Source organism: Pinus tabuliformis, chromosome 5_2 (genome assembly GCF_031772625.1).
Source record: "Pinus tabuliformis cultivar Carrire ecotype Pingquan chromosome 5_2, CPIR1, whole genome shotgun sequence".
In the NCBI taxonomy this organism is placed as follows: Eukaryota; Viridiplantae; Streptophyta; class Pinopsida; order Pinales; family Pinaceae; genus Pinus; species Pinus tabuliformis.
This window is the reverse complement of record NC_142306.1, coordinates 835,272,312-835,296,418: the sequence shown is the minus strand read 5'-3', so window position 1 is coordinate 835,296,418 and position 24,107 is coordinate 835,272,312. Positions and strand designations below refer to the sequence as shown.

Genomic DNA, 24,107 nt, shown 5'->3' with positions numbered 1-24,107 from the left:
AATGTTGCTTTTGCAGAAGGCAAGTTACTATACCAGGCAGTGGTTCAAAATTTTATTATTGCATAATAGAGAAAGAGAATAAAATACTAATCTTTGAGCTCTTGCGATATGCTATATTATATGTGAAAGGTTCAAAAACGTGGCTTCAAAGCACATGCATGTGCAATTCTTGTTTTCATTTTTTCATTGTTTCTTTTGTAGAAGGCAAGTTACTATACCAGGCATTGATTCAAAATTGTAGTACTCCATCATGAAAAAAAGAGAACTAAAAGACCACTCTTTGATCTCTTGCGATATGCTATATTATATGTGAAGGGTTCAAAAAATGTTGCTTCAAAACACATGCATGTGCAATTTTTTTTGAAACTTTGGCAATTCAGATAGGTGGTACAAGGCTATCTTATTTATAAATACTTCTGGTTGGAAACCGAGAAGAATGGACTATATTTAGCAGGAACATGCAAATCATATATTAAAAGTTCATGTGCAGTTTGGGACATGTTACCTGATGGAAGCTATCTCTGCAAACCACAGGTGTTGGTGCAAGGGAATAGCAAGTCGTTTGTTCAGTTCCAATTTCTGCAAACACAGGCATTGGTGCAAGAGAACAGCAAGTCGTTTTTCCCAGCCACGCAGTCTGTAAAAACACAGTTTAAAGATCACTTCGGAACTCCTCAACCAAGGAATTTTTTGGACAATCGCTCACGGGTTACCAAATAGACCCTGCTTTGCACACCTAGATGGCAGAATTTCGAATTTCATTTTCCTTTGATCAGAAATTGACCTGCAAGTTTGATGACGGTTTTCCCTTATGAATTTCCATTCTTCTGTTGGCTTGATACAAAGTGCTCTGTATTCTCGAACCTGTAACGTAAATGGCTCTTTCCAATACAAAATCTTGGACGCAAAAGCATTGGATTAAAGGATTTACTGAAATGTGATTCTCCAGGTTCTCATTTAAATGTAAATAACAAAGAGAATACAATGCACAAATTACTTACTATACACGGTAATTTCTTTGGGAAATATATTAAAAATTAAAGACCAAAACAATTTCAAACTCCAAATATTAGTATGGCTGTTAACAAACCTCACAAATTCTCATACAATTAAATATTTCATACACACTTACAAATTTGACTTGTTGATAAAAAAAACCACTGGTCTAAGAAAAGCTGTTCAGTTAACTTCAATCTCACATAGAGAACAAAAAACCCATGCTCCCATACACACTCCCAAAATCTTTTTTTCCAAAAATGTTCCTCTTTTTTTTCTCAAAACTGAAAAAAAAAAAACTGTCCAAGAAATGAGTTCACGGATGTGAACCAATTTCCCTTAGCTCTAACTCCCTACTAACTATAAAATCATTTCTTTTAACTAGATGTTCCTAACTAATCTTAACTAAATATCAAAAACTTTTCACAAATAAAATTTAAAATGTTCTAGCCTTGGCATGTGATCAATCCATCACATTGCTAGGCTCTTGGTTTGACTTTAATAACTTATCATTTTTATGTGCTCGGCCTAATGCAACTGCATTAGACTCCTCAAGAAAGAAAATTTTTATGAGCTCCTACTCATAAGATCTTCTACATAATGACCTGATTTCTGTAGTGCTATTTCATCTATCCAAGTAGAATGCTCCATCGGATGGTCTTTCCACTTCATAAGATATTCCAAGTATTCTTTCCTTCTGGTCTTCTTAGCAACGAGTGTATCCAAAATCTGTTCAGCCTCTAAATTCTTTACCACAGGCATTTGTTTCAACCACTGTTTTTCCTTTCCTTCATCCTGGTCAAGATTCCCAGAAGCTTGATCCGCATCACCAACTGTATAGGAATACAAATCTGCTACATCAAAAATGGGTGAAATGCCAATTCCTAGAGGTAACTCCAACTCATAAGCGTTCGCTGAAAACTTGTGGAGGATCTTACAAGGTCCTATATTCTTCATTTTCAATTTGTTGTGTTCTCCCCTTGGAAACGTCTCTTTTCTTAGGTGAGCTAGGACCACATCTCCCACTTCAAAGTTTAACTCTTTCCTGTGTAAATTTGCTCGTTGCTTGTAGCTGTTGTTTGTATCTTGTGATCTTTGTTTTACTTGCTCCGACAGCTCAGGCATGGCTATTGCAAAATCCTCTCCATCAGCACTTCTATGCTCAAGCTTTCCCAAGTCTCTTAGCTCACAAATTCCCCTCGGATGCATGCCATACTACGAAGTTTGAGGCTTCGTCTAGTCTGTCCTGGTCTCTTACTCCGTTCACTGCCATTTCGCTGCTCCTCTACTTCCCTCCTAGAAGTTCTCGGTTTGGCTCCCTCTGAGCCTCGATTCCCCTCCTGGAGACCCCTCTGCCAATGTCGAGATGCCCCCACTCCAATCGTTAGTGCAACTGCACCATTGATCCAGATTTCTTGGCTAGAAATCCTTGGCAGCAACTCCCTCCTCCTTGGTCTTGCCCAGTTAGGTATTGTTCTGACCACAATACCCCACCAACTTCACTCTGCAACTTACCCACAACCTCCTATGCCTCAGCAAACTGAAGGTTAGAGCTTCTAGGCTCTGTGCAATCCCGGCATTAGCAAAATTCGCACCTCCTGGCCATGAGAGTCAATCCTTCCTGACTAAGAAATATGACCGGGCACTACATAGGTTAGGTCTGCTCCCTTCTGCCACTGCCTTGACCCTCTTCCTAGCTCAAACTTGATGATGCAGGCACTGCGTCACCCCTTCCTTGCTGCTTCTCTGCTAGGAACAACTTCTGTCACTCGGGACAGTTGTTTCTGTTGTTGTTGCTTTGCTCAGCTGATGCCCTTAGTTCTCCTATGATCTGCAACCATGCTCTGATACCATGTTGGAATTTTTAAGTCTAATTGTTAGAAATCCTTCGTGTACTTTTTGATTTATTTCTGCCTACTTGTTCTGTTTAATTAACAAGTTATTTACCATTAAATACTAAAAATAAATACAAGTACATGTTCAACACATTACAGATCATCAACTAGAAGAAACAAAATAAGCACACAAGTGACACCGTTGTTTATGTAACAATGTCCCTGGAAAAACCCAATGCGGGAAAACCAGTGCATCCATCTGAGGGTTTTAATTATTAAGTAGTTTCAGAATACAATCTGGGTGCCAAAACGGGCTCACCCAATAATCTCGGCAGTAGTACCTCTCAGTCGGAGACAGATGTTTCGGTTGAAACCCCGGATAAACACTCCAACAACTCCTAGCTCTAATCTGCCCCACGAAAACCCCAACGTCAGCCTCTAGGGACTGCGTCAGCACTTTCTGGCCCAGTGTCTGCCTGACGTCACCCTAGTTCTCCCTGCGTCAGCCTCTGGAGGCACTGTGTCAACCCTTAGAGCCTCTGCGTCACCCACGTTGGCTCTCTGAGGCACTGCACGGCTCCTGGTTGGCTTTGCGTGAGCCCTGGCTGGCTTTGTGTGCACCTCTGGCTGGCTCTGCACCCCTCTCTCCCGGCTTCTACGCTAATCCTCTTGATACTATCTCTGCCTCTCTGCTTTTGTATTCACTTCCCCTCAGCTGCAACTCTGATCGCTCTTTCAACTTCCTCAGCAATCCCTGCCCCAGAAAATCGAAATCTTGATCAACTCGGTGTGTTCTCCAAGTGACCTTCAAGCCTCCTCTTATACTTTTCTCGTTGACAATTCAACGGCCGAGATTAAATCCCTAATCATCAACTAAGATTAGATCTGGCTTGATCCATGACTTTTGGACCATTCTAACTTAGTTTTATATTAATTCTCATTAATATTTTATTTTCCCTAAGTTTAGACTTAGGGACTCCATTAAAATTATTAATTATTTTAGTATCTCCCAAACTGGTTAGATTCTGCCCAAACCATTTCTGGGTATTGGAGATCTCATGTGCTTTAGCCTCTCCACCAATTTTCGTGGCTAGAGCACATCCGATGCTACCCCAAATCAACACAGATGTTGGGTGGATCTCAGTAACTGAGTTGCAGTGCAGTGGCACGATGCAACATGGTGAGAGGGGGATGCAGTGTTGGGAGGATGGACCAGCAACAACATGAATGCAGAGGGAGCTGTCGTACAAATGCAGCAGTGGTAGTGGCAGGGCCATGGGCAATAGTACAAGATGCAACAATGTAGAGGATGTTGGGTGGGGAGGCGTAGCATCAACACAGGGACCGGTGCCAGATAATCAGTGTGATGTTCAGTGAAGAGTATTACTAGAGCACAGTCCTTGCTAAGAGGGAGTGTTGATTTGGGATAGCATCAGATGTGCTCTAGCCATGAAAAATTGGCGGAGAGGCTAAAGCACATGAGATCTCCAAGACCCAGAAATGGTTTGGACAAATTGTACCCGTTTTGGGAGATATTAAAATAGTTAATATTTTTAATGTAGTTCCGAAGTCTAAACTTAGGAAAAATAAAATATTAATGGTTATTAATATAAAACTGGGTTAGAAGGTTCAAAAACTCTAGATCAAGCCAAATCTAATCTTAGCCGTTGGTTAGAGATTTAATCTTTGCCATTGATGGACCAACGAGAAAAGTATAATAGGAGGCTTGAGGGTCAGTTGGAAGACACACTAGAGTGATCAGTGATTCATTTTGCTAGAGCGGGGTTGCTAAGAAAAAATGAATCAATGATCAGCAGCGAGGGGCAGTGAGTACTGGACAGAGAGGCTGAGACAGTACTAAGAGACCAACGCAGAAGCAGGTAGAGCGAGAGCAATAGCCAGTTCAGGCCACACAGAGCTCAGCAGAGATAGTGCAGAGGCTAGAGGGACTGCATCATCCATGCAGAGGCTGCTGGAGTGACGCAGAGGGTCTCAGAGGCTGCGCAGTGCCTCAAAGGGCTGACGCAGAGGGTCCTGGGGCTGATGCAGGTCTGCAGGACGCTGACGCAGAGGCCAAAAGGGCCAGCGCTGAGCTTCAGAGCTGCTGGAGAGGGTTTCGTGGGACAGGTTTTCTGAATACCTGTTTCCGAATATAGAGGTATTGCTTCCGTGTATTTTTCTTTGTCGGGTGAGCCGGTTAGGCACCCAGTTGTACTCAAGGAAATACTGCATAATAATAAACCCTTAGAATAGCTACACCGGGTTTCCAGCATTGGGCTTTTTTGGGGACATTTGTCCAAAAATAACGGTGTCACTTGCGTGTTTGTTTTCTTTCAGCTAATGATCTGTAGATGTTGTGACTGTATTGTGTTTATTTCGGTATTTAAATGTTTTAAATAACTTGTTCAGAATTTACAAGTGGAAGAAATAAACCAGCAGAATACAGATTAATTTTCTAATGGATAGACTTAGAAAACTCAACAATTAGGACAGGTTGGATGGTGCTTCCAACTATGTTATTTGGAAGGCCAGAATGTCCTTTCTGCTTGATGAGCATGGTCTGAAGGATTACGCAGAGAGAGCCATAGCTGTACTTACAGACCCGTGACAATAGTCCATACAGTAGACTCTTTGCAGCAGTAGTGCACCTCTCTTCAGCAGTTTATACAACAAAGTTGAGGGTACATTATTCAGTCTATTTCTATTTTTAGGTGCTTTTCTAAATTAGCTGTTTAGTTCTAAATTGGTTTTCTGCTTTACTTAGTTTTGCACACACAAAGATTGAGGGTGCAGTTTCCTATGTTAGTAGGGGAACTCTTGGATGAGGATTTTTGCTCTGAGTGAAGAGTGTGGATCTCTATAAGGCCATACCTTATCCTTGGCTTGGTTATTCATGCATGGTAGTTGCACTAGGGTTAGAGTTCACATTGCTAGTATACATGCTGTTGTGCATATGTCCAGATCCATTGCACCTCTCTTCTTGCTAGTCTATAAAGGAGAAATAGGAAGAACTGTAGCTTTTGTTTTCTGTTTTGTGATTTAATATAAAATTACAAATGCTGTTTTGAGTGTTTAAATTAGTGTGTCTGCTGTCTTATTTTATCAGCAGTGTGTGCTTGTAGCTTAGAGTAATCGTAGCAGAATTTTTTTCGACCTTAACAATTTCTACTATCTAGCTGTTAGGTTAGGCTCTTTGGTACAAACTTTGCTTACCATGGTCTGATTTTCAACAATTCAGTATTTTATAATAAAGGTATATTGATGTATTTTAGCATTTTTAAAAGGAAATTAAATTGTATACTTGAAAGAAAGTAAGTTGAATTCCTCATTTTGCACTTGCAGATGGTGGGGTCTTGTGGGACAATCATGGCCTTCTGCTCAAACTTATCCTCAACTATTTCCATTCTTTTCATGTTTTGATCAGGTAAGTGACATAACAATGTTTATGAAATTTTATGTAACTGCATGGTTTTGATGACTCTTATGTAGAAATATGAATGGAAATGTGATTAGTAATTGTCTGTTAGTCTAATCGTTTGGTTAGCTCATTTTCATGTCCTTGTTCTTTCGAATGTCAATACGAACTTATGACTTTACTTTCTTTCCATTAATACATCTTGGAAAGGAAGGAATTTCATTACTGCTTTAAAACTGTGACATTGTAAGACTATGTTTATGACAAGGATATGAAAAAGAATGGTGAACCGTGAGATAAAATGTCAACACCTCTGTTCCTTTTGAAGACAATAATACTGCACTGGAGATTTTTATTAAATGAATTTGCTTGTGCTAAATGTGAATGAAACTGGGCCCCAACATCATTTGCTGCAATAAAACATCGACTTGATTGTCTTACATCAAGTTTCATGCTCCTTATCTTTGTTGAGTATAAAGTCCCATGTTTGGATTTAAAAGGATATTGAGTTAGAGCATGTGTTTGCAATGTTGCATGTGGTCACACAATGAAGCAAAAAAATATAGTTCAAACTTCAAAGATCATATGAAAGGCATACTTTATAAATGAGAGCACAACTTGCATGGTGGTCTTCCCAAGCGTTGCCGTATGAAGATAGAAAGTCTACTTCCATTGCATTATCTCCTTGTTAACCCCTAGTTGTACTTGTGCAATTGGAGGGTTAAGATATGGAGAGATTCCATCACACTGGCTCCATTGCAGCTACATATAGACATTGACATTGATCAGAGCTCATTCCAAAGTCAGTTTGATCAAGTTCCAAGGAATTGCTATTTTTAGTAGTTTTCTTTTTTCAAGCACTTAAAAATATAAAGGCTCACATGTCAGAGATGATCACATATTCCTGATCCTTGTAAAAGAAGAATTCTAATGAGATTGTTTTCTCTTGCATGTGAGGCGATCAATGTTTTTCACTTTTCACTTTTTGTTTTTTCAGAAGATAGATTGACAGTCCATCTCTACATAATCAGTCTTTCCTGCTTTTTGCTTTTCTAGAGGAAGATTTCTCTTTTGGGATTGTCGAAAATTAACACTTTCTATTGCAGGTAGAGGTTGAATGTGATAGTTCTAAGCAGGTAGTGATGGGGTGATTTGAGGTTCTGGTGGATGAAAGAGTGATGAGTCAAGAACAATATTAAGTAGTGAAATGGTTCTCCTCATGTGACACATGGCAGCAGGTTATAAAATTTGCCTTATACCAAAACCCAAAATTGATTTCCAAAACCCCAATTCGGGTGGCTATGTTTAGGCTCATTTTTGCTAAGTTTGACATTACAAATCTTGATCCCATATGCTAAATTTGACCACTCCACAACCTCGTTTGACCTCTTGGGTATTTTTGGCATGTGCTAATTCTATCTGGACTAAGTTTAAGCCTTTAATATAGTGTTCTATACTCTAATTCACCATGTCATCCTTGAATGGCAAACATTGTAAATTTACCATGCTACTTTTGTTGTTAATTTTAGATAACAATGGTATGTTCTATGCTTAGCACAATTTACTTCAATGTTCCTTTAGCAGCCCAATGACAATTTCCAATTATTTCCAGTAGCAATCACATTAACTTAATCACATTGACAGTAAATGCAGATAGAACATAAAAACATATGTAGAAGACAAGCCAAGACAAGAGGACACCAGATTTGGCAGATGCTAAGGAAAAACCCCAATGTGGGGAAACCCTTTGATCAAATCTTCTTATTATTATTCAATAGTTCAGCAGAGAGAGAGTACAAAAATCAAATTCACTTGCCCAATACACAGTCAAATTAGCCCTGTCAAATTCTGCAGTCAACTGCAATCAAACTTCAGCCCTAACCAGAAAGTCAATGCTGGTCAAATCAGTAGCAAGTTACCTCCTTTGAAGCTCGGTCAAAGGCATATTAATTCAGCTATCATCAAGAGTCAAAGTCGACCCAAAACGGTCCCACAAATGCTGGTCAAACTCAGTCAAACAACAGTCAACTCTGCGGTCAAACAACCCTGAAGTCAACACTGGTCAAACAGTTCCAAACACCTCGATTTATGTGCCAATTATGCTGCCTCAAGCGAGCGAATTTCTGCCCTAGAAAATGCAGTCAAACTTGGTCAAAAGAGCAGTGGTCAATGCGGGTCAATAGTCCTGAAATTTTCGCCCTGTTTCAGCTCAGAAAAAAGTCTTCCTAGATGCATGTGAGAGAGAGAGAGAGAGAAGATTCCAAAGCTGTACGAACCAATCTGTTTTTGAGAGAGAAGAATGATGAAGCACTTGATGTCTAAATGAGGTGAGAGGTCACTCCTATTTATACAATTCATTGAGGGTGAAAGGACACATCTATTGGGCTTTTTGAGCCTACATTAAGTTGAGGCCGACCTTAACAATTTGTGCATGTTAGAGAATAAATTCAAAATCACACTTCTGCTTGTTCAAACGAGACGATATTTATATCAAACTTAGACCTCTCGAAAAAAGGAATCCAAAGCAATAATCATCTCCATAATAGGAGCTGTTCCAAGGTGGATTCTTTTTTTCTAGTTGCCAATTTAAACACTCCCTCTCAACTAGGGAGAATTCCACTTGCCAATCCATCTGTCCTCATGTACCATCTCTGTCATCACTACTCTGCTCTGTTGAACCATGAAGTAATAATGAAGAAGAAGTGATCGAGAGTGAGTCACAAGACCTTACCACTCTCCACTGACAAAAGTCAGTCCTTGATCCCAGATCAAGTTGTTGAACACCATGCATCCTAGTCATAGGGAGTATGACAATACTGATGTGTCCATCGGTAGTGCTATGGTCCCTAAACCACTTTTCCCAACTCATTGGCTAGATGACAGGTACTTCGCATGAGTCCTTGCCTCCATGGGTAGGATGTATGGTGGGGCATTGGCAGGAGAATGTGAACCACTCATTCTGCTCATATGCCATAGGAGAAGGTGAACCAATCATCCTATGCATATGTCAATCATAGGGGAAGGTGAACCACTCACCCTACATACATGTTAACCATCATGGAGTATCACAGGGGAAGGTGAACCACTCACCCTGTACATATCGCACCACTAAGGGAAGGTGAATCACTCACCCTATGGTCGCTCATAGCTCCATGAAGTAACCCAAGCCCCCAGGAGCTCCTAGAGCTTAGTTTCCAACTCATGCGGGACCCTCATAGGAGGGTCTTTTCACGACTCCAAGTCTCTCATGGTAGGCTAAGACTTTGACCTTCCCTAAGGGTTTTGTGAGAATGTCTCCGACCTACTCATCCATCCTTATGTGTTGGAGCTTTATTGCTCCCTATTGTAGCATATCTTGGATAAAGTGGTACTTGATATCAATGTGCTTGGAACGGTCGTGGAACACGAGATTCTTTGAAAGGCAAATTCCATTTTGGTTGTCGCAGAAGATCACGGTAGTATCCAACACGTGCTCAAATAGTTCACTGAAGAGCTCCTTCAACCAAATAGCTTCACAACAGGACATACTCACAACAATGTATTCGGCCTCGGCGGTGCTTATAAGCAACCGATTTCTGCGTCTTGCTCATCTAAGATATTGATCAAACCCCAAAGAGAAGCAACACCCAGACGTGCTCTTACGATCCACCACACTGCTAGCCCAGTCAACATCTGTATATCCATGTAGCCTCAAACTCCCGACAGTGTATCTTAGTCCATAGTGGATTGTGCCTCAGAGATATCTCAAGAGATTCTTAGCAGTCCAATGAATGCAATGAGGCTCGACCATAAATTGACTCAATCTGTTCACAACGAAGCATATGTCAGGACAAGAGTTTACCAAGAACATGAGGTCCCCCACAAGTTGATGATACTCAGAAGGGTTCACTAATCTGGGCCCAACAATGCTTCCACATAGCTTCTTGAAGTTGAGTTCCATCGGAGTAGACACGAACTTGCAATCCACCATCCCACATATCTCAAGCAACTTCACAATGTATTTTCCTTGAGAAAGGAAAATATCACTTGGCTTTTTCCAGACCTCCAAGTTCCAACCCTAGGAAATAGTGCATCAGTACCAGGTCTTTCATCTCGAATTCGGAAGCCAACTCCCTCTTGCATTGATGAATGAGAGGGTCATCACCTGGCAGAAAGAGATCATGCACATAGCGGATCAGAATGAGAGGCTTGCCCTTTTCAACCGTGAAGTATAGGTTCAGGTCAACTTCACTCCTTGTAAATGCCAGCTTCATAAAATAACTCTCTATCCTGTCATACCAAGCCCTAAGGGCTTGCTTCAATCCATAGAGGACTTTCTTTAACCTACATACATGTGTCTTACGATCTTGAACTTCGAACCCTTCGGGTTGTTCTACATAGACTTCCTCCTTAAGCGTTCCATGCAAGAAAGCAGTTTTGACATGCATTTTGTGTAGGCTCCATCCTTGCGAGGCAGCAAGGGCTATGATTGAACGAATAGTGCTATATCATGTTGATTTGTGGTAGCATCGAATGTGCTCTAGCCACGAAATTTGGTGGAGAGGTTGGGGCACATGAGATCTCCAATACCCAGAAAGGGTTTGGGCAGATTCTAAACAGTTTAGGGGATATTAAAATAATTAATATTTTTAATGGAGTCCGTAAGTCTAAACTTAGGAAAATTAAAATATTAATGTGGATTAATATAAAACTGTGTTAGAATGGTCCAAAAGACATGGATCAAGCTAGACCTAATCTTAGTTGTCGATTAGGGACTTAATTTCGACCATTGATATGTTAACGAGAAAAGTATAAGAGGAGGCTTGAGGGTCACTTGGAGAGTACACTAGATGATCAATGATTCTATTCTCTAGAGCGGGGTTTGCTAAGAGAGATAGAATCAGTGATCGAAGTTACAGCTAAGGGGCAGTGAGTACAGAGAGATAGAGCGGCAGAGATAGTGCTGGGAGATCAGCATTGGAGCCAGAGAGAGTGATGCAGTAGCATCTAGGGTTCACGCAGGGCCACACAAAGGCATCCAGGGGCTGCACAGTGCTTCAGAGAGGCCAGCGTAGTTGACGTAGAGGGCTAGAAGGCTGACGCAGGGCCAACACTAGGCAGAGAGAGGCTGACGCAGTCCAGAAAGGCAGACGTTGGAGTTTCTGGGGCAAGTTCCTTATTCATTTTCAGTGGTCTTGCCCGAAGGGTTGAAGCCTTGATGGGGCCCCTCCTTGACCCTTGAGCCTTGATGGGGCCCCCAAGCCCCAACTGCCGGAGGGCTTATCCGGGGTTTCAGCCGGGACATTTGTCTCAAATTGAGAGCATAGTTTTAAAAACTGTTCCGGTCTGACCGGTTACCGGCCTAACCGGCCGGTTGGGAGGCTCACCGGTCAGAACCGGTGAAAAAACCCGGTTAGAAGCCTCATTTGCCCAGAAAATAGACCTAACCGGTAAAAACCGGCCGGTTTAGGTCAAAACCGGCCGGTTTATTGCTAACCGGCCGGTTCCGTCCTAAACCGGCCGGTTTATGGACAGGCCGCCGGTCAAGCTAAAAAGCGCACGGTTTTTTGGAGCTGAGGGCGGTTTAGGGGTTTTGGGGGTGAGGGAAAGGGATTTTCCCTCCAAAAACACCCTCACACTTGCTATAAGACACCCCTCTCACTCTCATTTGTCTCACACAACTGATTTGGAGTGTTTGTGAGTGTTTGTGAGTTTGTTTGTGAGCTTGGAGAGTGTGGAGTTTTTGCTGAAGTAGTCATCTTGGAGTTGGAGTTGGAGCTATTTTGGAGATAGTGTGTAGCTGTCAGTGGAGTTGCCATCATCAAGAGGAGGCTAAGGGAGCTACTTTGCATTTCCAGGTAAGGATTTGCACTTGATAATTCCTCATTTGGGTCTGCTGTCCATGAATTATTTTTTTTGTGCTATAAACTTCTCATTTCAATGATCTATCATCTATGCTAAGCCTATGAACTCTCTAGCTCTATGCTATCAAATTTTGTAGCTTGCATGTGCATTTTTTTTCCTACATTTATCATTGGTTTTCCATGTTCCTTAGCTGCAATTTTTTTTTTAAATGGCAGATTTATTTGCAAATTGTTATTATTTCAAGCAAACATGGCTCCAAAAGGAAAGGACAGTGCATGGGCTCATTGTGATGTAGTTGAGGGAAAAATGATATGCAAATTATGCCATAAATCTATTGGAGGTGGGGGTATTCTTAGGTTGAAACAACACTTGGCTGGGGTAAGAGGCCAAGTAAAGCCATGTGATGCACCAAATGCACTGTTAGGTCCTATTAGGGCAGAATACATTGCCAAGCTTGAAAAATTTTATGAGGATAAGGCTAGGGAGAAGGCCATCCAAGATGAAATTGCAAGGAAGAGGGAATTATTAGAAGCCATGAAAGAGAGTGGGTATGATGATTATGAGATTCAAGACTCCACTTCTATCCCTTCCACCAATGACCCCTTTCACTATGTTCATCCTTCTGTTGGAGTTGGCCAACCATCAAAAGGACCAAAGAGACCAAACATCCAAAGTTATTTCTCATCTTCTGCCACCATTGCTTCTTCTAAATCTAATCCCACTTCCTCCCAGCCAAGTTCTCAACCCACTTTGGATCAGCATTGGAAAAAACAATGCAAAGAAACTTCTCACCAATACATTGCTAGATGGTGGTATGATTCAGATATCCCATTTAATGCTGCTCGCTCACCTTATTACCAAGCTATGTGGGACTCTGTTATAGCTGCAGGAAAGGGCTTCAAAGGCCCTAGTATGCATGACTTGAGGGGAGCTCTTTTGCAAAAAGAGATATCTTCCATTGATGAGTATTTGACTGAGTTTAGAGAGTCATGGGTCAAAACAGGTTGTTCCATTATGTCAGATGGATGGACCGATGGAAAGAACCGCACTATCATTAATTTCCTTGTTTCTTGCCCTCAAGGAACCATGTTTTTGAAATCAGTTGATGCATCTGATAGGGTAAAGGATGCAAGCCTTCTATTTGAGCTTTTGGATAACATTATTCAGGAAGTTGGGGAGCAGCATGTTGTGTAGGTCATCACTGATAATGCCTCAAACTATGTTCTTGCTGGAAAGATGCTTGAGGCCAAATATAACACCATATTTTGGACTCCATGTGCTGCACATTGCATAGACCTCATGCTTGAGGATATAGGCAAGGTGGAGTGGGTAAAAAACACTGTAGAGCATGCCAAGTGCATTACAAAATACATTTACAACCACTCATGGGTATTGAGCCTAATGAGGAAACACACTGGAGGCAAAGAGCTTGTTAGGCCTGCAATTACGAGATTTGCAACTCACTTCCTCACGTTGCAATGTCTCAATGGTCAACATAGAAACTTGCAGAAAATGTTTTCCTCTGATGAATGGTCTGAATCTCGGTGGGCTCGTAGACCAGATGGAAAAGACACCAAAAAGAAAGTGTTAGACACTTATTTTTGGAAAAGGTCTGTAGAGCTTGTGAAAATTACCGAGCCCCTTGTTAAGGTGCTAAGGTTGGTGGATGGGGAAAGATTGGCCATGGGCTACATTTATGAAGCTATGGATCAGGCAAAGGAGCAGATACGGGCAGCTTACAATGACAGGTTAGCTAAATATGGCCGTATATGGGAGATCATTGATAACAGATGGAACAATCAACTCCATCGTCCTATACATGCAGCCGTGTATTTTTTGAACCCAAGGTATCACTATAAAAATCGGCTAGGAGATCAGCATGATGGGGAGGTCAGAGCTGGATTGATTGATTGCTTGGAGCGCATGGTCCCTAACCATGTAGACCAGTTGGATATACATAGACAGCTTACTATTTTCAATCAAGAAAGTGGTACTTTTGGCAAAAACTTGGCAAAGATGGCAAGAGATGTGGACCAACCAGGTAAGCAATTCCAATTTCCATTTTGTTTTTCATTTCAAGTTAAAATTGTTTACGTTCTTTACAATTCAAATTATAAACTAAGTTACTAATTATTGTCTTTTTCTTTGCAGCACATTGGTGGGAGTCATTTGGTGGCCAGTGTCCTCAATTGCAAAGGTTTGCAATTAGAGTCCTCAGTCAAACTTGCAGTGCTTCAGGTTGTGAGCGCAATTGGTCTGTTTTTGAGCGCATACACACGAAGAAGAGAAACCGTTTGGAACAAAAACGGTTAAATGATCTTGTTTTTGTGCAATACAACCTTCGACTGAGGAGGAACCAAATGATGAGCAAATCACCTGATCTAGATCCCATTGTGTTGGACGATATTGATCCAACATCAGAATGGGTGGAGGAGACTGAAGATCCTGTGTTTGAGGCTGATTTTGATATCGACATGGCTTTAGCGGAGGATGAGGCAGATTATGTGGCGGCATCAGAACGAGGATCAGTAGCGGCATCAAGGAAAGGCAAGGAACCAATGGAAGGCACTAGTCGTGCAGGTCGACAAACTCGTGCTTCCACTAGGTCCACTTCTATTGTCATTGGTGGCATTGATACTGATGTTGCAGATGAGGCAGAGGCATCCTCAGACTCTGAACCAGATGATGTCTATGTAGCTCCTGATGATGATCCTGTGTCTAGTAGTGGTGATGATCTTGATGATTGATCATGTGTACACTGTAGACTTGTAGTAGGCCAATGGCCTCATAGCTTGCAGCATTGTTTTTGGACTTTATAGGCCATTTAGAGCCTCATTTCTTATGTATTTTGCTATTTTGTCGATGATATGTATTGCACTCGGTGCCATTTTGATATATTCACCTTTGCATGGTATATAAATGAGCAAACTTTGCATATTTTGTCTCTATTGGCTTGGAATCATGGTTTTACATCTTAAAAATAGTTTTGTTTCATTAAAAATTAATTATTTAATGTATTTTTTAAAAACCGGTTCGTTTAGACCAAACCAGTCCCGGTTAGACCGGTTCCGGTCGGTAAACCGGTTAGCTAGGTGGACCGGTTCGGTCACCGGTTCCGGTTTTAAAAACACTGATTGAGAGGTACTACTGCCAAGGGCATTCTCTGTTGGGTAAGCCGGATTTGGCACCCAGATTGTACTTTGAAACTGCTTAATAAGAAAACCCTCAGATAACTGCACCGATTTCCCCGCATTGGGTTTTTCAAGGGACATTGGTCCAAAAATAACGGTGTCATTTTGTGTGCTTGTACCTGTTTCCTTCAGTTGATGATTTGTAATGTGTTGAGCATGCACTAGTGTTTATTTTTCAGTGTTTACATTGTAAATAACTTGTTAGGTAATGGAACAAGTAGGTAGGAATAAATCAGTAAAGTGCATAGAGGGTTTCTAACTGGTAGACTTAGAAACTTCAACATGATATCAGAGCGTGGTTGCAGATCACAGGAGAACTAAGGAGTCAAGGACATCAGCTGAGCGGAGCAATAGTAGCAGGAAACAACTGTCCCGAGTAACAAAAGCTGTTCCTAGCAAAGCAGCAACAAGGGAAGGGTGCCGCAGTGCCTGCGTCATCAAGGGTGAGCCAGGAAGAGGCAACCCAGAGGCCAAGGGAGGCAAAAGGAGGCTCATGGAGAGCCACGCAGAGGGCTATGACGTAGTTGGCTGAGGAGGTCGAGTTGCTGGTACCGGGATTGCACAGAGCCTAGGAGCTCTCACCTTCAGGGTGCTGGAGTTGAGGAGGCTATGGGAAAGAGTCAGAGTGGAGCTGGTGGGGTACTGTAGTCAGAACAGTACCTGAAAGGGCAAGGCCAAGTAGGAGGGAGTTGCTACCGAGGATTTCTAGCCAAGAAATCCGGATCAGTATTGCGGTTGCATAGACGATTAGAGTAGGGGGCATCTCGACATCGGCAGAAGGATTTCCAGGAGGAAAATCGAGTCTCAAAGGGAGTCACATCGAGAACTTCCAAAAGGGAAGTAGAAGAGCAGCATGGCACTACACGGAGTAAGAGACTAGGACAGACTGAACGGAGCCTCAAACTTTGCAGTCTAGAAGGCTAGAATCTTATCCATACTTGATAGAAATCGTGTCAAGCACTTCACCTTTAGGAAGATAGTTATCCTAGTCGACCCAGCTGAGAACGACAAGTACGAGGAGGCAATGGCGAGGGCCAAGAGCATCATCCTTGACGGGGTCAAGGATCATGTAGTACCACACATTGCTGAGAAGGAAACGACAAATGAGATGTGGGAGGCCCTAAAGAAATTGTACCAACATACTTCTGTGCTGAGAAGGATGTTACTAGAAAATCAGATGAGGTCATATCAGATGAAGAAGGGAGAACCGATTGACACCTTCCTCGGAGGACTGAATGAGATCCGAGATAAGTTGCCTTCCATAGGAGCCACGTCGGATTAGGAATTAATGGTGAGGATAGCCTTGAATGCAGTCTCAGAAGATTGGGAGGTATTTGTCTAGAGTATACTGGGCAAAGGGAAACTTTCACCTTGGGATGAGATGTGGGCATCTCTTTGCCAAGAAGAGATTAGACGACAGACAAAGGCGGGAAGCAGTAATAAGGGGATTAGAGTCAAAAAGGAGGAGGAAGATGTTGCCCTAGCATCTTGAGGGAAAGCAAGAAAAGCGGAAGAAGAAGGATCTCTCCAAGATCAAGTGCTTCCAATGTGGGGAGCTGGGTCATTATGCGACCCAATGTCCAAGGAAGAAGAGTAAGGGAGAGTCTTCTGAGACTAAGGCAGTGCCAGCAAGGGCAGAGAAGGAAGTGGAGACAGATGATGACTGTGCCATGAGTGCACACACACCACTTGAGCGGAAGTGGGGAGACATCGAGCTGTAGTCAGGTGGACTACAGGCGATGAGGGGCAGGATCCTCGAGGTACCTAGCCTCTTGGATTAGACCTTGCTACGAGAGCCCCGAAGAGGAGTAGCAGGACTGGCTGATGTGGGTAGAGATGGATGCGGATGGAGCAGCAGAGAGAGCTACAGTGCAGGATTCCCAAGACAGTGTGAGGCTAGCAGGCTGCAACAGTGCGAGAGGCACGGGAGTGTTGCACCAGTGCAGGATGGCATAGAGAGGTGTGCAACGATGCGAGATGCAGGGAGTTGTTGTAGCAGTGTAGAGGTCAGAGAGGGAGCACTTGTCAGCAGCAGAGGGAGCTTCAACATCAAGAGGGTCTCTAGCCCAACAGAGAGGTCAGAATTGGGAGATCAGTTACTTACTTCTTAGGAACTGAGTTGCAGTGCCGTAGTGGGCAGCACAATGCGACATGATGAGAGGAGATGCAATGCAGAAGCAACAGTGGCAGTGGTAGAGCCATGGGCAGCAGCATGGATGTAGAGAGAGATGTCGTACAGATGCAGCAGTGGCAGTGGCAGTGGTAGAACCATGGGCAGCAGTACGGGAGGCAGCAGTGTGGAGGATGTTGGGCAGGAAGGCCTAGCATCAGCACAGGTATCGATGCCGGATGATCAGAGTAGTACTCAACACTAAGAGGGAGTGTTGATTTGGGGTAGCATCAGATGTGCTCTAGCCACGAAATTTGGTGGAGAGGTTGGGGCACATGATATCTCCAATACCCATAAAGGGTTTGGGCAGATTCTAAATAGATCAGGAGATATTAAAATAATTAATATTTTTAATGGAGTTCCTAAGTCTAAACTTAGGGAAAATAAAATATTAATGTGTATTAATATGAATCTGTGTTAGAACGGTCCAAAAGACATGGATCAAGTCAGATTTAATTTTAGTTGCTGATTAGGGACTTAATCTCGACCGTTGAGATGTCAATAGGAAAAGTATAAGAGGAGGCTTGAGGGTCACTTGGAGAGTGCACTAGATGATCAGTCATTCTATTCTCTAGAGCGGGGTTTGCTAAGAGAGATAGAATCAGTGATCGGGAGAGCAACTGAGGGGCATTGAGTATAGAGAAACAGAGAAGGCAGAGATTGTGCCGGGAGAGCAGCGCAACAACCAAGGAGAGTGACGCAAAGCCAGCAAGGGCTCACGCAGGGCCACGTAGAGGCAGCCAAGTGCTGCGCAGAGCACCAGAGAGGCTAGCGTGTCTGACACAGAGGCCCAGAAAGCTGACGCAGGGCCTCCTGGGGCTGATGCAGGCCAAGAAAGGCTGACGCAAGGCCAGCGTGAGATAGAGAGGGGCTGACGCAGTCCAAATTGGGCAGACGCTGGGGTTGCAGAGCAGTTTTGTGTTGAGGAGCTGTCGGAAGGATTTTTCGGGGTTTCAGCCAGGAGATTTCTCTCAAACTGTGAGGTATAGCTGCTAAGGAAATTCTCTGTTGGATAGGCCAGTTTCGACACCCAGATTGTACTCTAATATTGCTTAATAAGAAAACCCTTAGATAGCTGCACCAGTTTTTCTGAATTGGGTTTTTCCAGGAACATTGGTCCAAAAATAATGGGGTCATGTGGTGCGTTTTTCTTGTTTCTTTTAGTTGCTGATCTGTAATATGTTGAGCATGCACTAGTGTTTATTTTTAGTATTTACTTTGTAAATAACTTGTTAAAGAAAAAAATAACAAGTAGGTATGAATAAATTAGGAAAAGTGCATGGAGGGTTTCTAACTAAGTAAGCTTAGAAACTTAGACATGGTATCAGAGCGTGATTGCAGATCACAGGAGGACTAAAGGACATCAACCGAGTGGAGCAATAACAGCAGAAAAGATATGTCCCGAGGTGACAAAAGCTGTTTCTAGTAGTGCAGAAGCCAAGGAAGTGTGATGCAGAGCCAACCAGAGCCACGCAGAAGAAGTTGGGAAATGCGCAGAACCTCAGAGAAGCCAGCGTTGCTGACGCAGAGGGCCAGAGGGCTCACGCAGGGCATCCTAGGGCTAACGCAGCTCACAGAGAGGCAGTTGCTGGGGTCTAGAAGGCTGCAGGAATATTGCATAGTGGAGTTGGTGAGGTACTGTAGTCAAAACAGTACCTAACAGAGCAGGGCCAGAGGAGTTGTTACCGAGGGTTTCTAGCCGAGGGACCCAGATCAGAAGTGCAGTTGCACAAGTCAATCAGAGTAGGGGGCATCTTGACAATCGATAGAAGGATTTCCAGGAGGGAAATCAGGACTCAGAGGGAGTCCAGAAGAGAACTTCCAGACGGGAAGTAGAGACTCAAAAGAGTCATACAGAGAACTTCTAGGAGGGAAGTAGACGAGCGTCATGGTACTACACGGGGTAAGAGACCAGGATAGACTGGACGGAGCATCGAACTTTGCAGTCTGGAAGGCCAGAATCTTATCAGTGCTTGACAGGAATCTTGTCAAGAACTTCGCCTTGAAGGTTATAGCTATCACAGTCGACTCCAATGATAATGACAAGTGTAACCCCTATACTACTAGTGTAACCCCTTTTTGTTATCAGTACAACCCCCTTATTATATTGTTGTATCCATGTAGTCTCCATATTGTTACTATTGTACCCCATAGAAGCCCAATATTGTTATTATTGCGCCCTTACATTATTATTGTTATGTCGGCTCTGATTATATTATGACCCCTTAGACTCCTATATATAGAAAGGTGGTCTTGTCATTTGTATCATCGAAGAATTATTCATTCGTGTAATGTAAAGGAGGTTGTCCCCTCGAAGAGGCTGAATTCTAAGGCGTTGATCTATCTTTTCTATCTTTTTGTGAACTAGTTTCATAGCATTTGGTATTAGAGCTTTGGATTCTACGGTTTTGCTGCTCCAAAACAAGTCAGCATGGCGTTTTCCCTATAACTTCTTTTCTGCGATGTTTCAGAATCTACAAAAAAAACCCACTTGAGACGAACTCGCGCTAAACCTCAGGTCCAAATTTCAGAGCTTGTCTCGCTATATTTTCAGAGATATGATCTAAGGAATTTATTGTTTTTGCAGACCCCCGAATTACATTCCAAATAGGTCACCTTGGGAAAATCGTCATAACTATCTCTCTGTGCATCAGATTGAAATTTCGTAAGAAGTTACAGAAAGAGGACAGACTTTAGTTTCTTTTGTATATTTTCAGATCCAAAGGTCAAAACAGTGACATGTGGCACTTCATACAAGTTCACTCTTCTAAAAAGGTATATAATTAGGTCATCTTGGGAGATTGTGCATAACTCTTTCTTAGAGAATCCAATTTTGATTACACTGGTGGCATTGGAAGGAGGACGCAGAGGACTACTGCAGGTCGCGATTTCAGAACTGTTAGATCCGAAATTACAGAGTCACATTTGTTTCAAGATCGAGCTCCTAAAATCAAGAAAAAGCGAGATGAGGAAGTTTGATGGTAAGGATTTGGTAAATTGGATACTACAGATGGAGAAATATTTTGATCTACATGGTGTACCACTATTACAAAAGGTATGTATAGCGTCTAATTATTTAGAACCAAAATCAATTTTTATGGTATAAAGGGCTTTGTTCTCGTAAACCACTTGTCATGTGGTAAATTTTTACGGAGGAAATGATAGCACATTATGAGGATACAAAGCGAAACACCTTCTTTAGCCAATTGATAAATCTCAAACAAAAGTTTTCAATGACAGAGCACATTAAGGACTTTCAAATCTTGAATATAAGGGAAAATGATATTCGAGAGAAGCAGAGGGTTGATGTCTCCATAGGGACTTTAAAGGATAACATTCAACATGAGGTTCGTCTTTGGAAACTTGATTCACTGGAGAAGGCATTCAGGTTGGCAAGAAAAGTGGAAAGCAAAATTATGGAAACAAGGAATTCTGCCCCTCACAACTATAAACATGGAAGTGTTGTTTCTCCTAGCCTTCCACTACCTATAAGGGTGACACCACAACAATTGGAAGAAAAAAGAGAAAAAGGGCTTTGTTACAATTGTGATAGCAAATGCATTAAAGATCATGAGTGTGCTGAGAAGAAATTATTTTACATTGAGTATGGAGAGGAGGAAGAAAAGGATCTAGAAACATCAAATGAAGAGGATATACGCTAGGACCCAACCCCAGAGAAAGAAGAAATGAATCCAACCATATCTTGTATAGCATTGGCAATAATTACCACTCAAACTCTCAAGATCGAAGGACATATCAAAAAGAAAAAGGTTCAAGAAGTGAAAGATCACATCGAGAAAGAAGAAATGAATCCAACCATATCTTGTATTGCATTGGCTGGAATTACCAGTCCTCAAAGTATCAAGATAGAAGGACATATCAAGAAGAAATATGTTCAAGAAGTGAAAGATCACATCGAGCATCAAGAAATGAATCTGACCATATCTTGTAAAGCATTGGAAGAAATTACCACTCCTCAAACTCTCAAGATAGAAGGACATATCAAGAAGAAAAAGGTTCAAGCAGTGAAAGATCACATCGAGCATCAACTACAAGTTCTCCAACTTTTAAAGAATAATGCCACTTTGGTGCAAAATCGAATGAAACAATAGGTAGATCAACATCGCAGTGAAAAAAGTTTTGATGTAGGTGATTGGGTATTTTTACGACTACATCTCCAGCAAGCTATTTATGAGAAGGAAATGTTGGCAATATTACATGCAGTTAAGAAATGGTGAACTTACCCAATGGGAAGACACTTCAAGGTAAAAATGGATCTTGATAGTCTTAAATACTTTTTAGAACAAATATTATTTTTAGAAGAACATGAAAAATGGGTCACAAATATGTTGGGTTATGACTTTGACATCATCTACAAAAACGGGAAGATTTTTTTTTTTTTGCAGATGCACTCTCAAGAAAGGATGAGGATGTGGAAGCATTGTTTTGTGCTATTTCTATTATCCAACTAGATTGGATAAACGAAGCAAGGGATGAATGGATGAAGGACGAAGAAGTGTGACCACTCATTCAAAAGTTGCAGAAGATCCCAATTCAAACAATATTGCTAGAACTTGAAGAGGAAGGAAAAATCATATTGGAACCTGGAGCAGTCACAGAAACAAGAACCCGACAGCTATGAAATCGATCAATTTCAGAGTATCTCATCAAGTGGAAGAACTTAACCGCTGAAGATTCCACATGGGAGAACAATACTTTTATACAGAAGCATCAAGAACTTCTCAAGCGTTGAGGACAACACTTTTTGAAGGAGGGGGGCATGTTAGGCCCCTATAATACTAGTGTAACCCTTTATTATTATTAGTACAACCCCCTTATTATATTGTTGTACCCATGTAGTCCCCATATTGTTACTATTGTGCCCCATAGAAGCCCACTACTGTTATTATTGCGCCCTTACATTATTATTGTTATGTGAACTCTGATTATATAATGACCACTTAGACTCCTATATATATAGAAAGGCGGTCTTGTCATTTGTGTCATCGAAGAATTGTTCATTTGTGTAATGTAAAGGAGGTTGCCCCCTCGAAGAGGCTGAATTCTAAGGCATTGATTTATCTTTTCTATCTTTTTGTGAGCTGGTTTCATAACAGAGGGGCTGACGCAGCTCACAGAGAGGCAGTTGCTGGGGTCTAGAAGGCTGCAGTCATTGCAGAGTGGAGCTGGTGAGGTATTGTAGTCAGAACAGTATCTCACAGAGCAGGGCCAAAGGAGTTGTTACCGAGGGTTTCTAGCCGAGGAACCCGGATCATAAGAGCAGTTGCAGAAGTCGATCAGAGTAGGGGGCATCTTGACAAGCGACAGAAGGATTTCCAGGAGGGAAATCAGGACTCAGAGGGAGTCCAGAAGAGAATTTCCAGACGGGAAGTAGAGACTCAGTAGAGTCGTACAGAGAACTTCTAGGAGGGAAGTAGAGGAGCGTCATGGCACTACACAGGGTAAGAGACCAGGATAGACTGGACGAAGCATCGAACTTCGCAGTCTGGAAGGCTAGAATCTTATCAGTGCTTGATAGGAATCCTGTCAAGAACTTCGCCTTGAAGGTTATAGCTATCACATTCGACCCCAATGATAACGACAAGTACGAGGAGGCAATGGCGAAGGCTAAGTGCATTATCCTTGACAGGGTTAAGGATCATGTGGTTCCACATATAGCCGAGAAGGTAACGACAGTTGAGATGTGGGAGGCTCTCAAGAACCTATAGCAACATACTTCTGTGCAGAGAAGAATGCTGCTCGAGAACTAGATGAGGTCGTATCAAATGAAGAAGGGTCAATTGATTGACACCTTCCTCGGAGGATTGAATGAGATCTGAGACCAGTTGACTTCTATAAGAGCGACACTAGATCAGGAGCTTATGGTGAGGACAACCCTGAATGCTGTCTCAAAAGATTGGGAAGTGTTTGTCTAGAGTATCTTGGGCAGAGGGACTCTCCCACCTTGGGACGAGATGTGGGCAACTCTTCACTAGGAATAGATCAGACGACAGTCGAAGAAAGGTAGCAGCATCAAAGGTTGAGGTCAAGCAGGAGGAGGAGGATGTGGCCCTAGCATCTTGAGGGAAAGCAGGAGAAGCGGAAGAAGAAAGATCGCTCCAAGATCAAGTGCTTCCACTGTGGGGAGATGGGTCATTATTCGATCCAGTGCCCAGGGAAGAAAAGTAAGGGAGAGTCTTCCGAGACTAAGGCAACGCCAACACGGGCAGAGATGGAAGTTTTGACAGACGATGACTGTGCCATGAGTGCACACGCACCACTTGAGCGGAAGTGGGGAGAGATCGAGTTGTAGTTAAGCGGACTACAGGCGATGAGGGGTAGGATCCTTGAGGTACCCAGCCTCTTGGATTAGACCTTGCTACGGGAGCCCCGACGAGGAGTAGCAGGATTGGCTGGGTGGGTAGAGACGGATGCGGATGGAGCGACAGAGAGAGCTATAGTGCAGGAGTCCCGAGACAACGCAAGCATAGCAGGTTGCAGCAGTGCGAGAGGCACATGAGTGTTGCACTAGTGCGGGATGACACAAAGAGGTGAGCAACGGTGCGAGATGCAGGGAATTGTTGTAGCAACGCAGAGGTCAGAGAGGGAGCACTTGTCAGCGGCAGAGGGAGCTTCAGCATCAGTGGGTGTCTCTA

General features: G+C 42.6%; 1 protein-coding gene across 1 annotated transcript in view; it reads left to right on the top strand.

Annotated features, from left to right (window-relative positions):
• The window catches only part of LOC149161922 (cytosolic endo-beta-N-acetylglucosaminidase 1-like), a 185,843-nt gene that overhangs the window by 124,812 nt on the left and 36,924 nt on the right, over positions 1-24,107 (top strand). Inside the window, exon 7 of the mRNA XM_089435044.1 lies at positions 6,174-6,255. Coding sequence (XP_089291170.1) covers positions 6,174-6,255 — 82 coding nt within the window. The remainder of the gene's footprint in view (positions 1-6,173; positions 6,256-24,107) is intronic.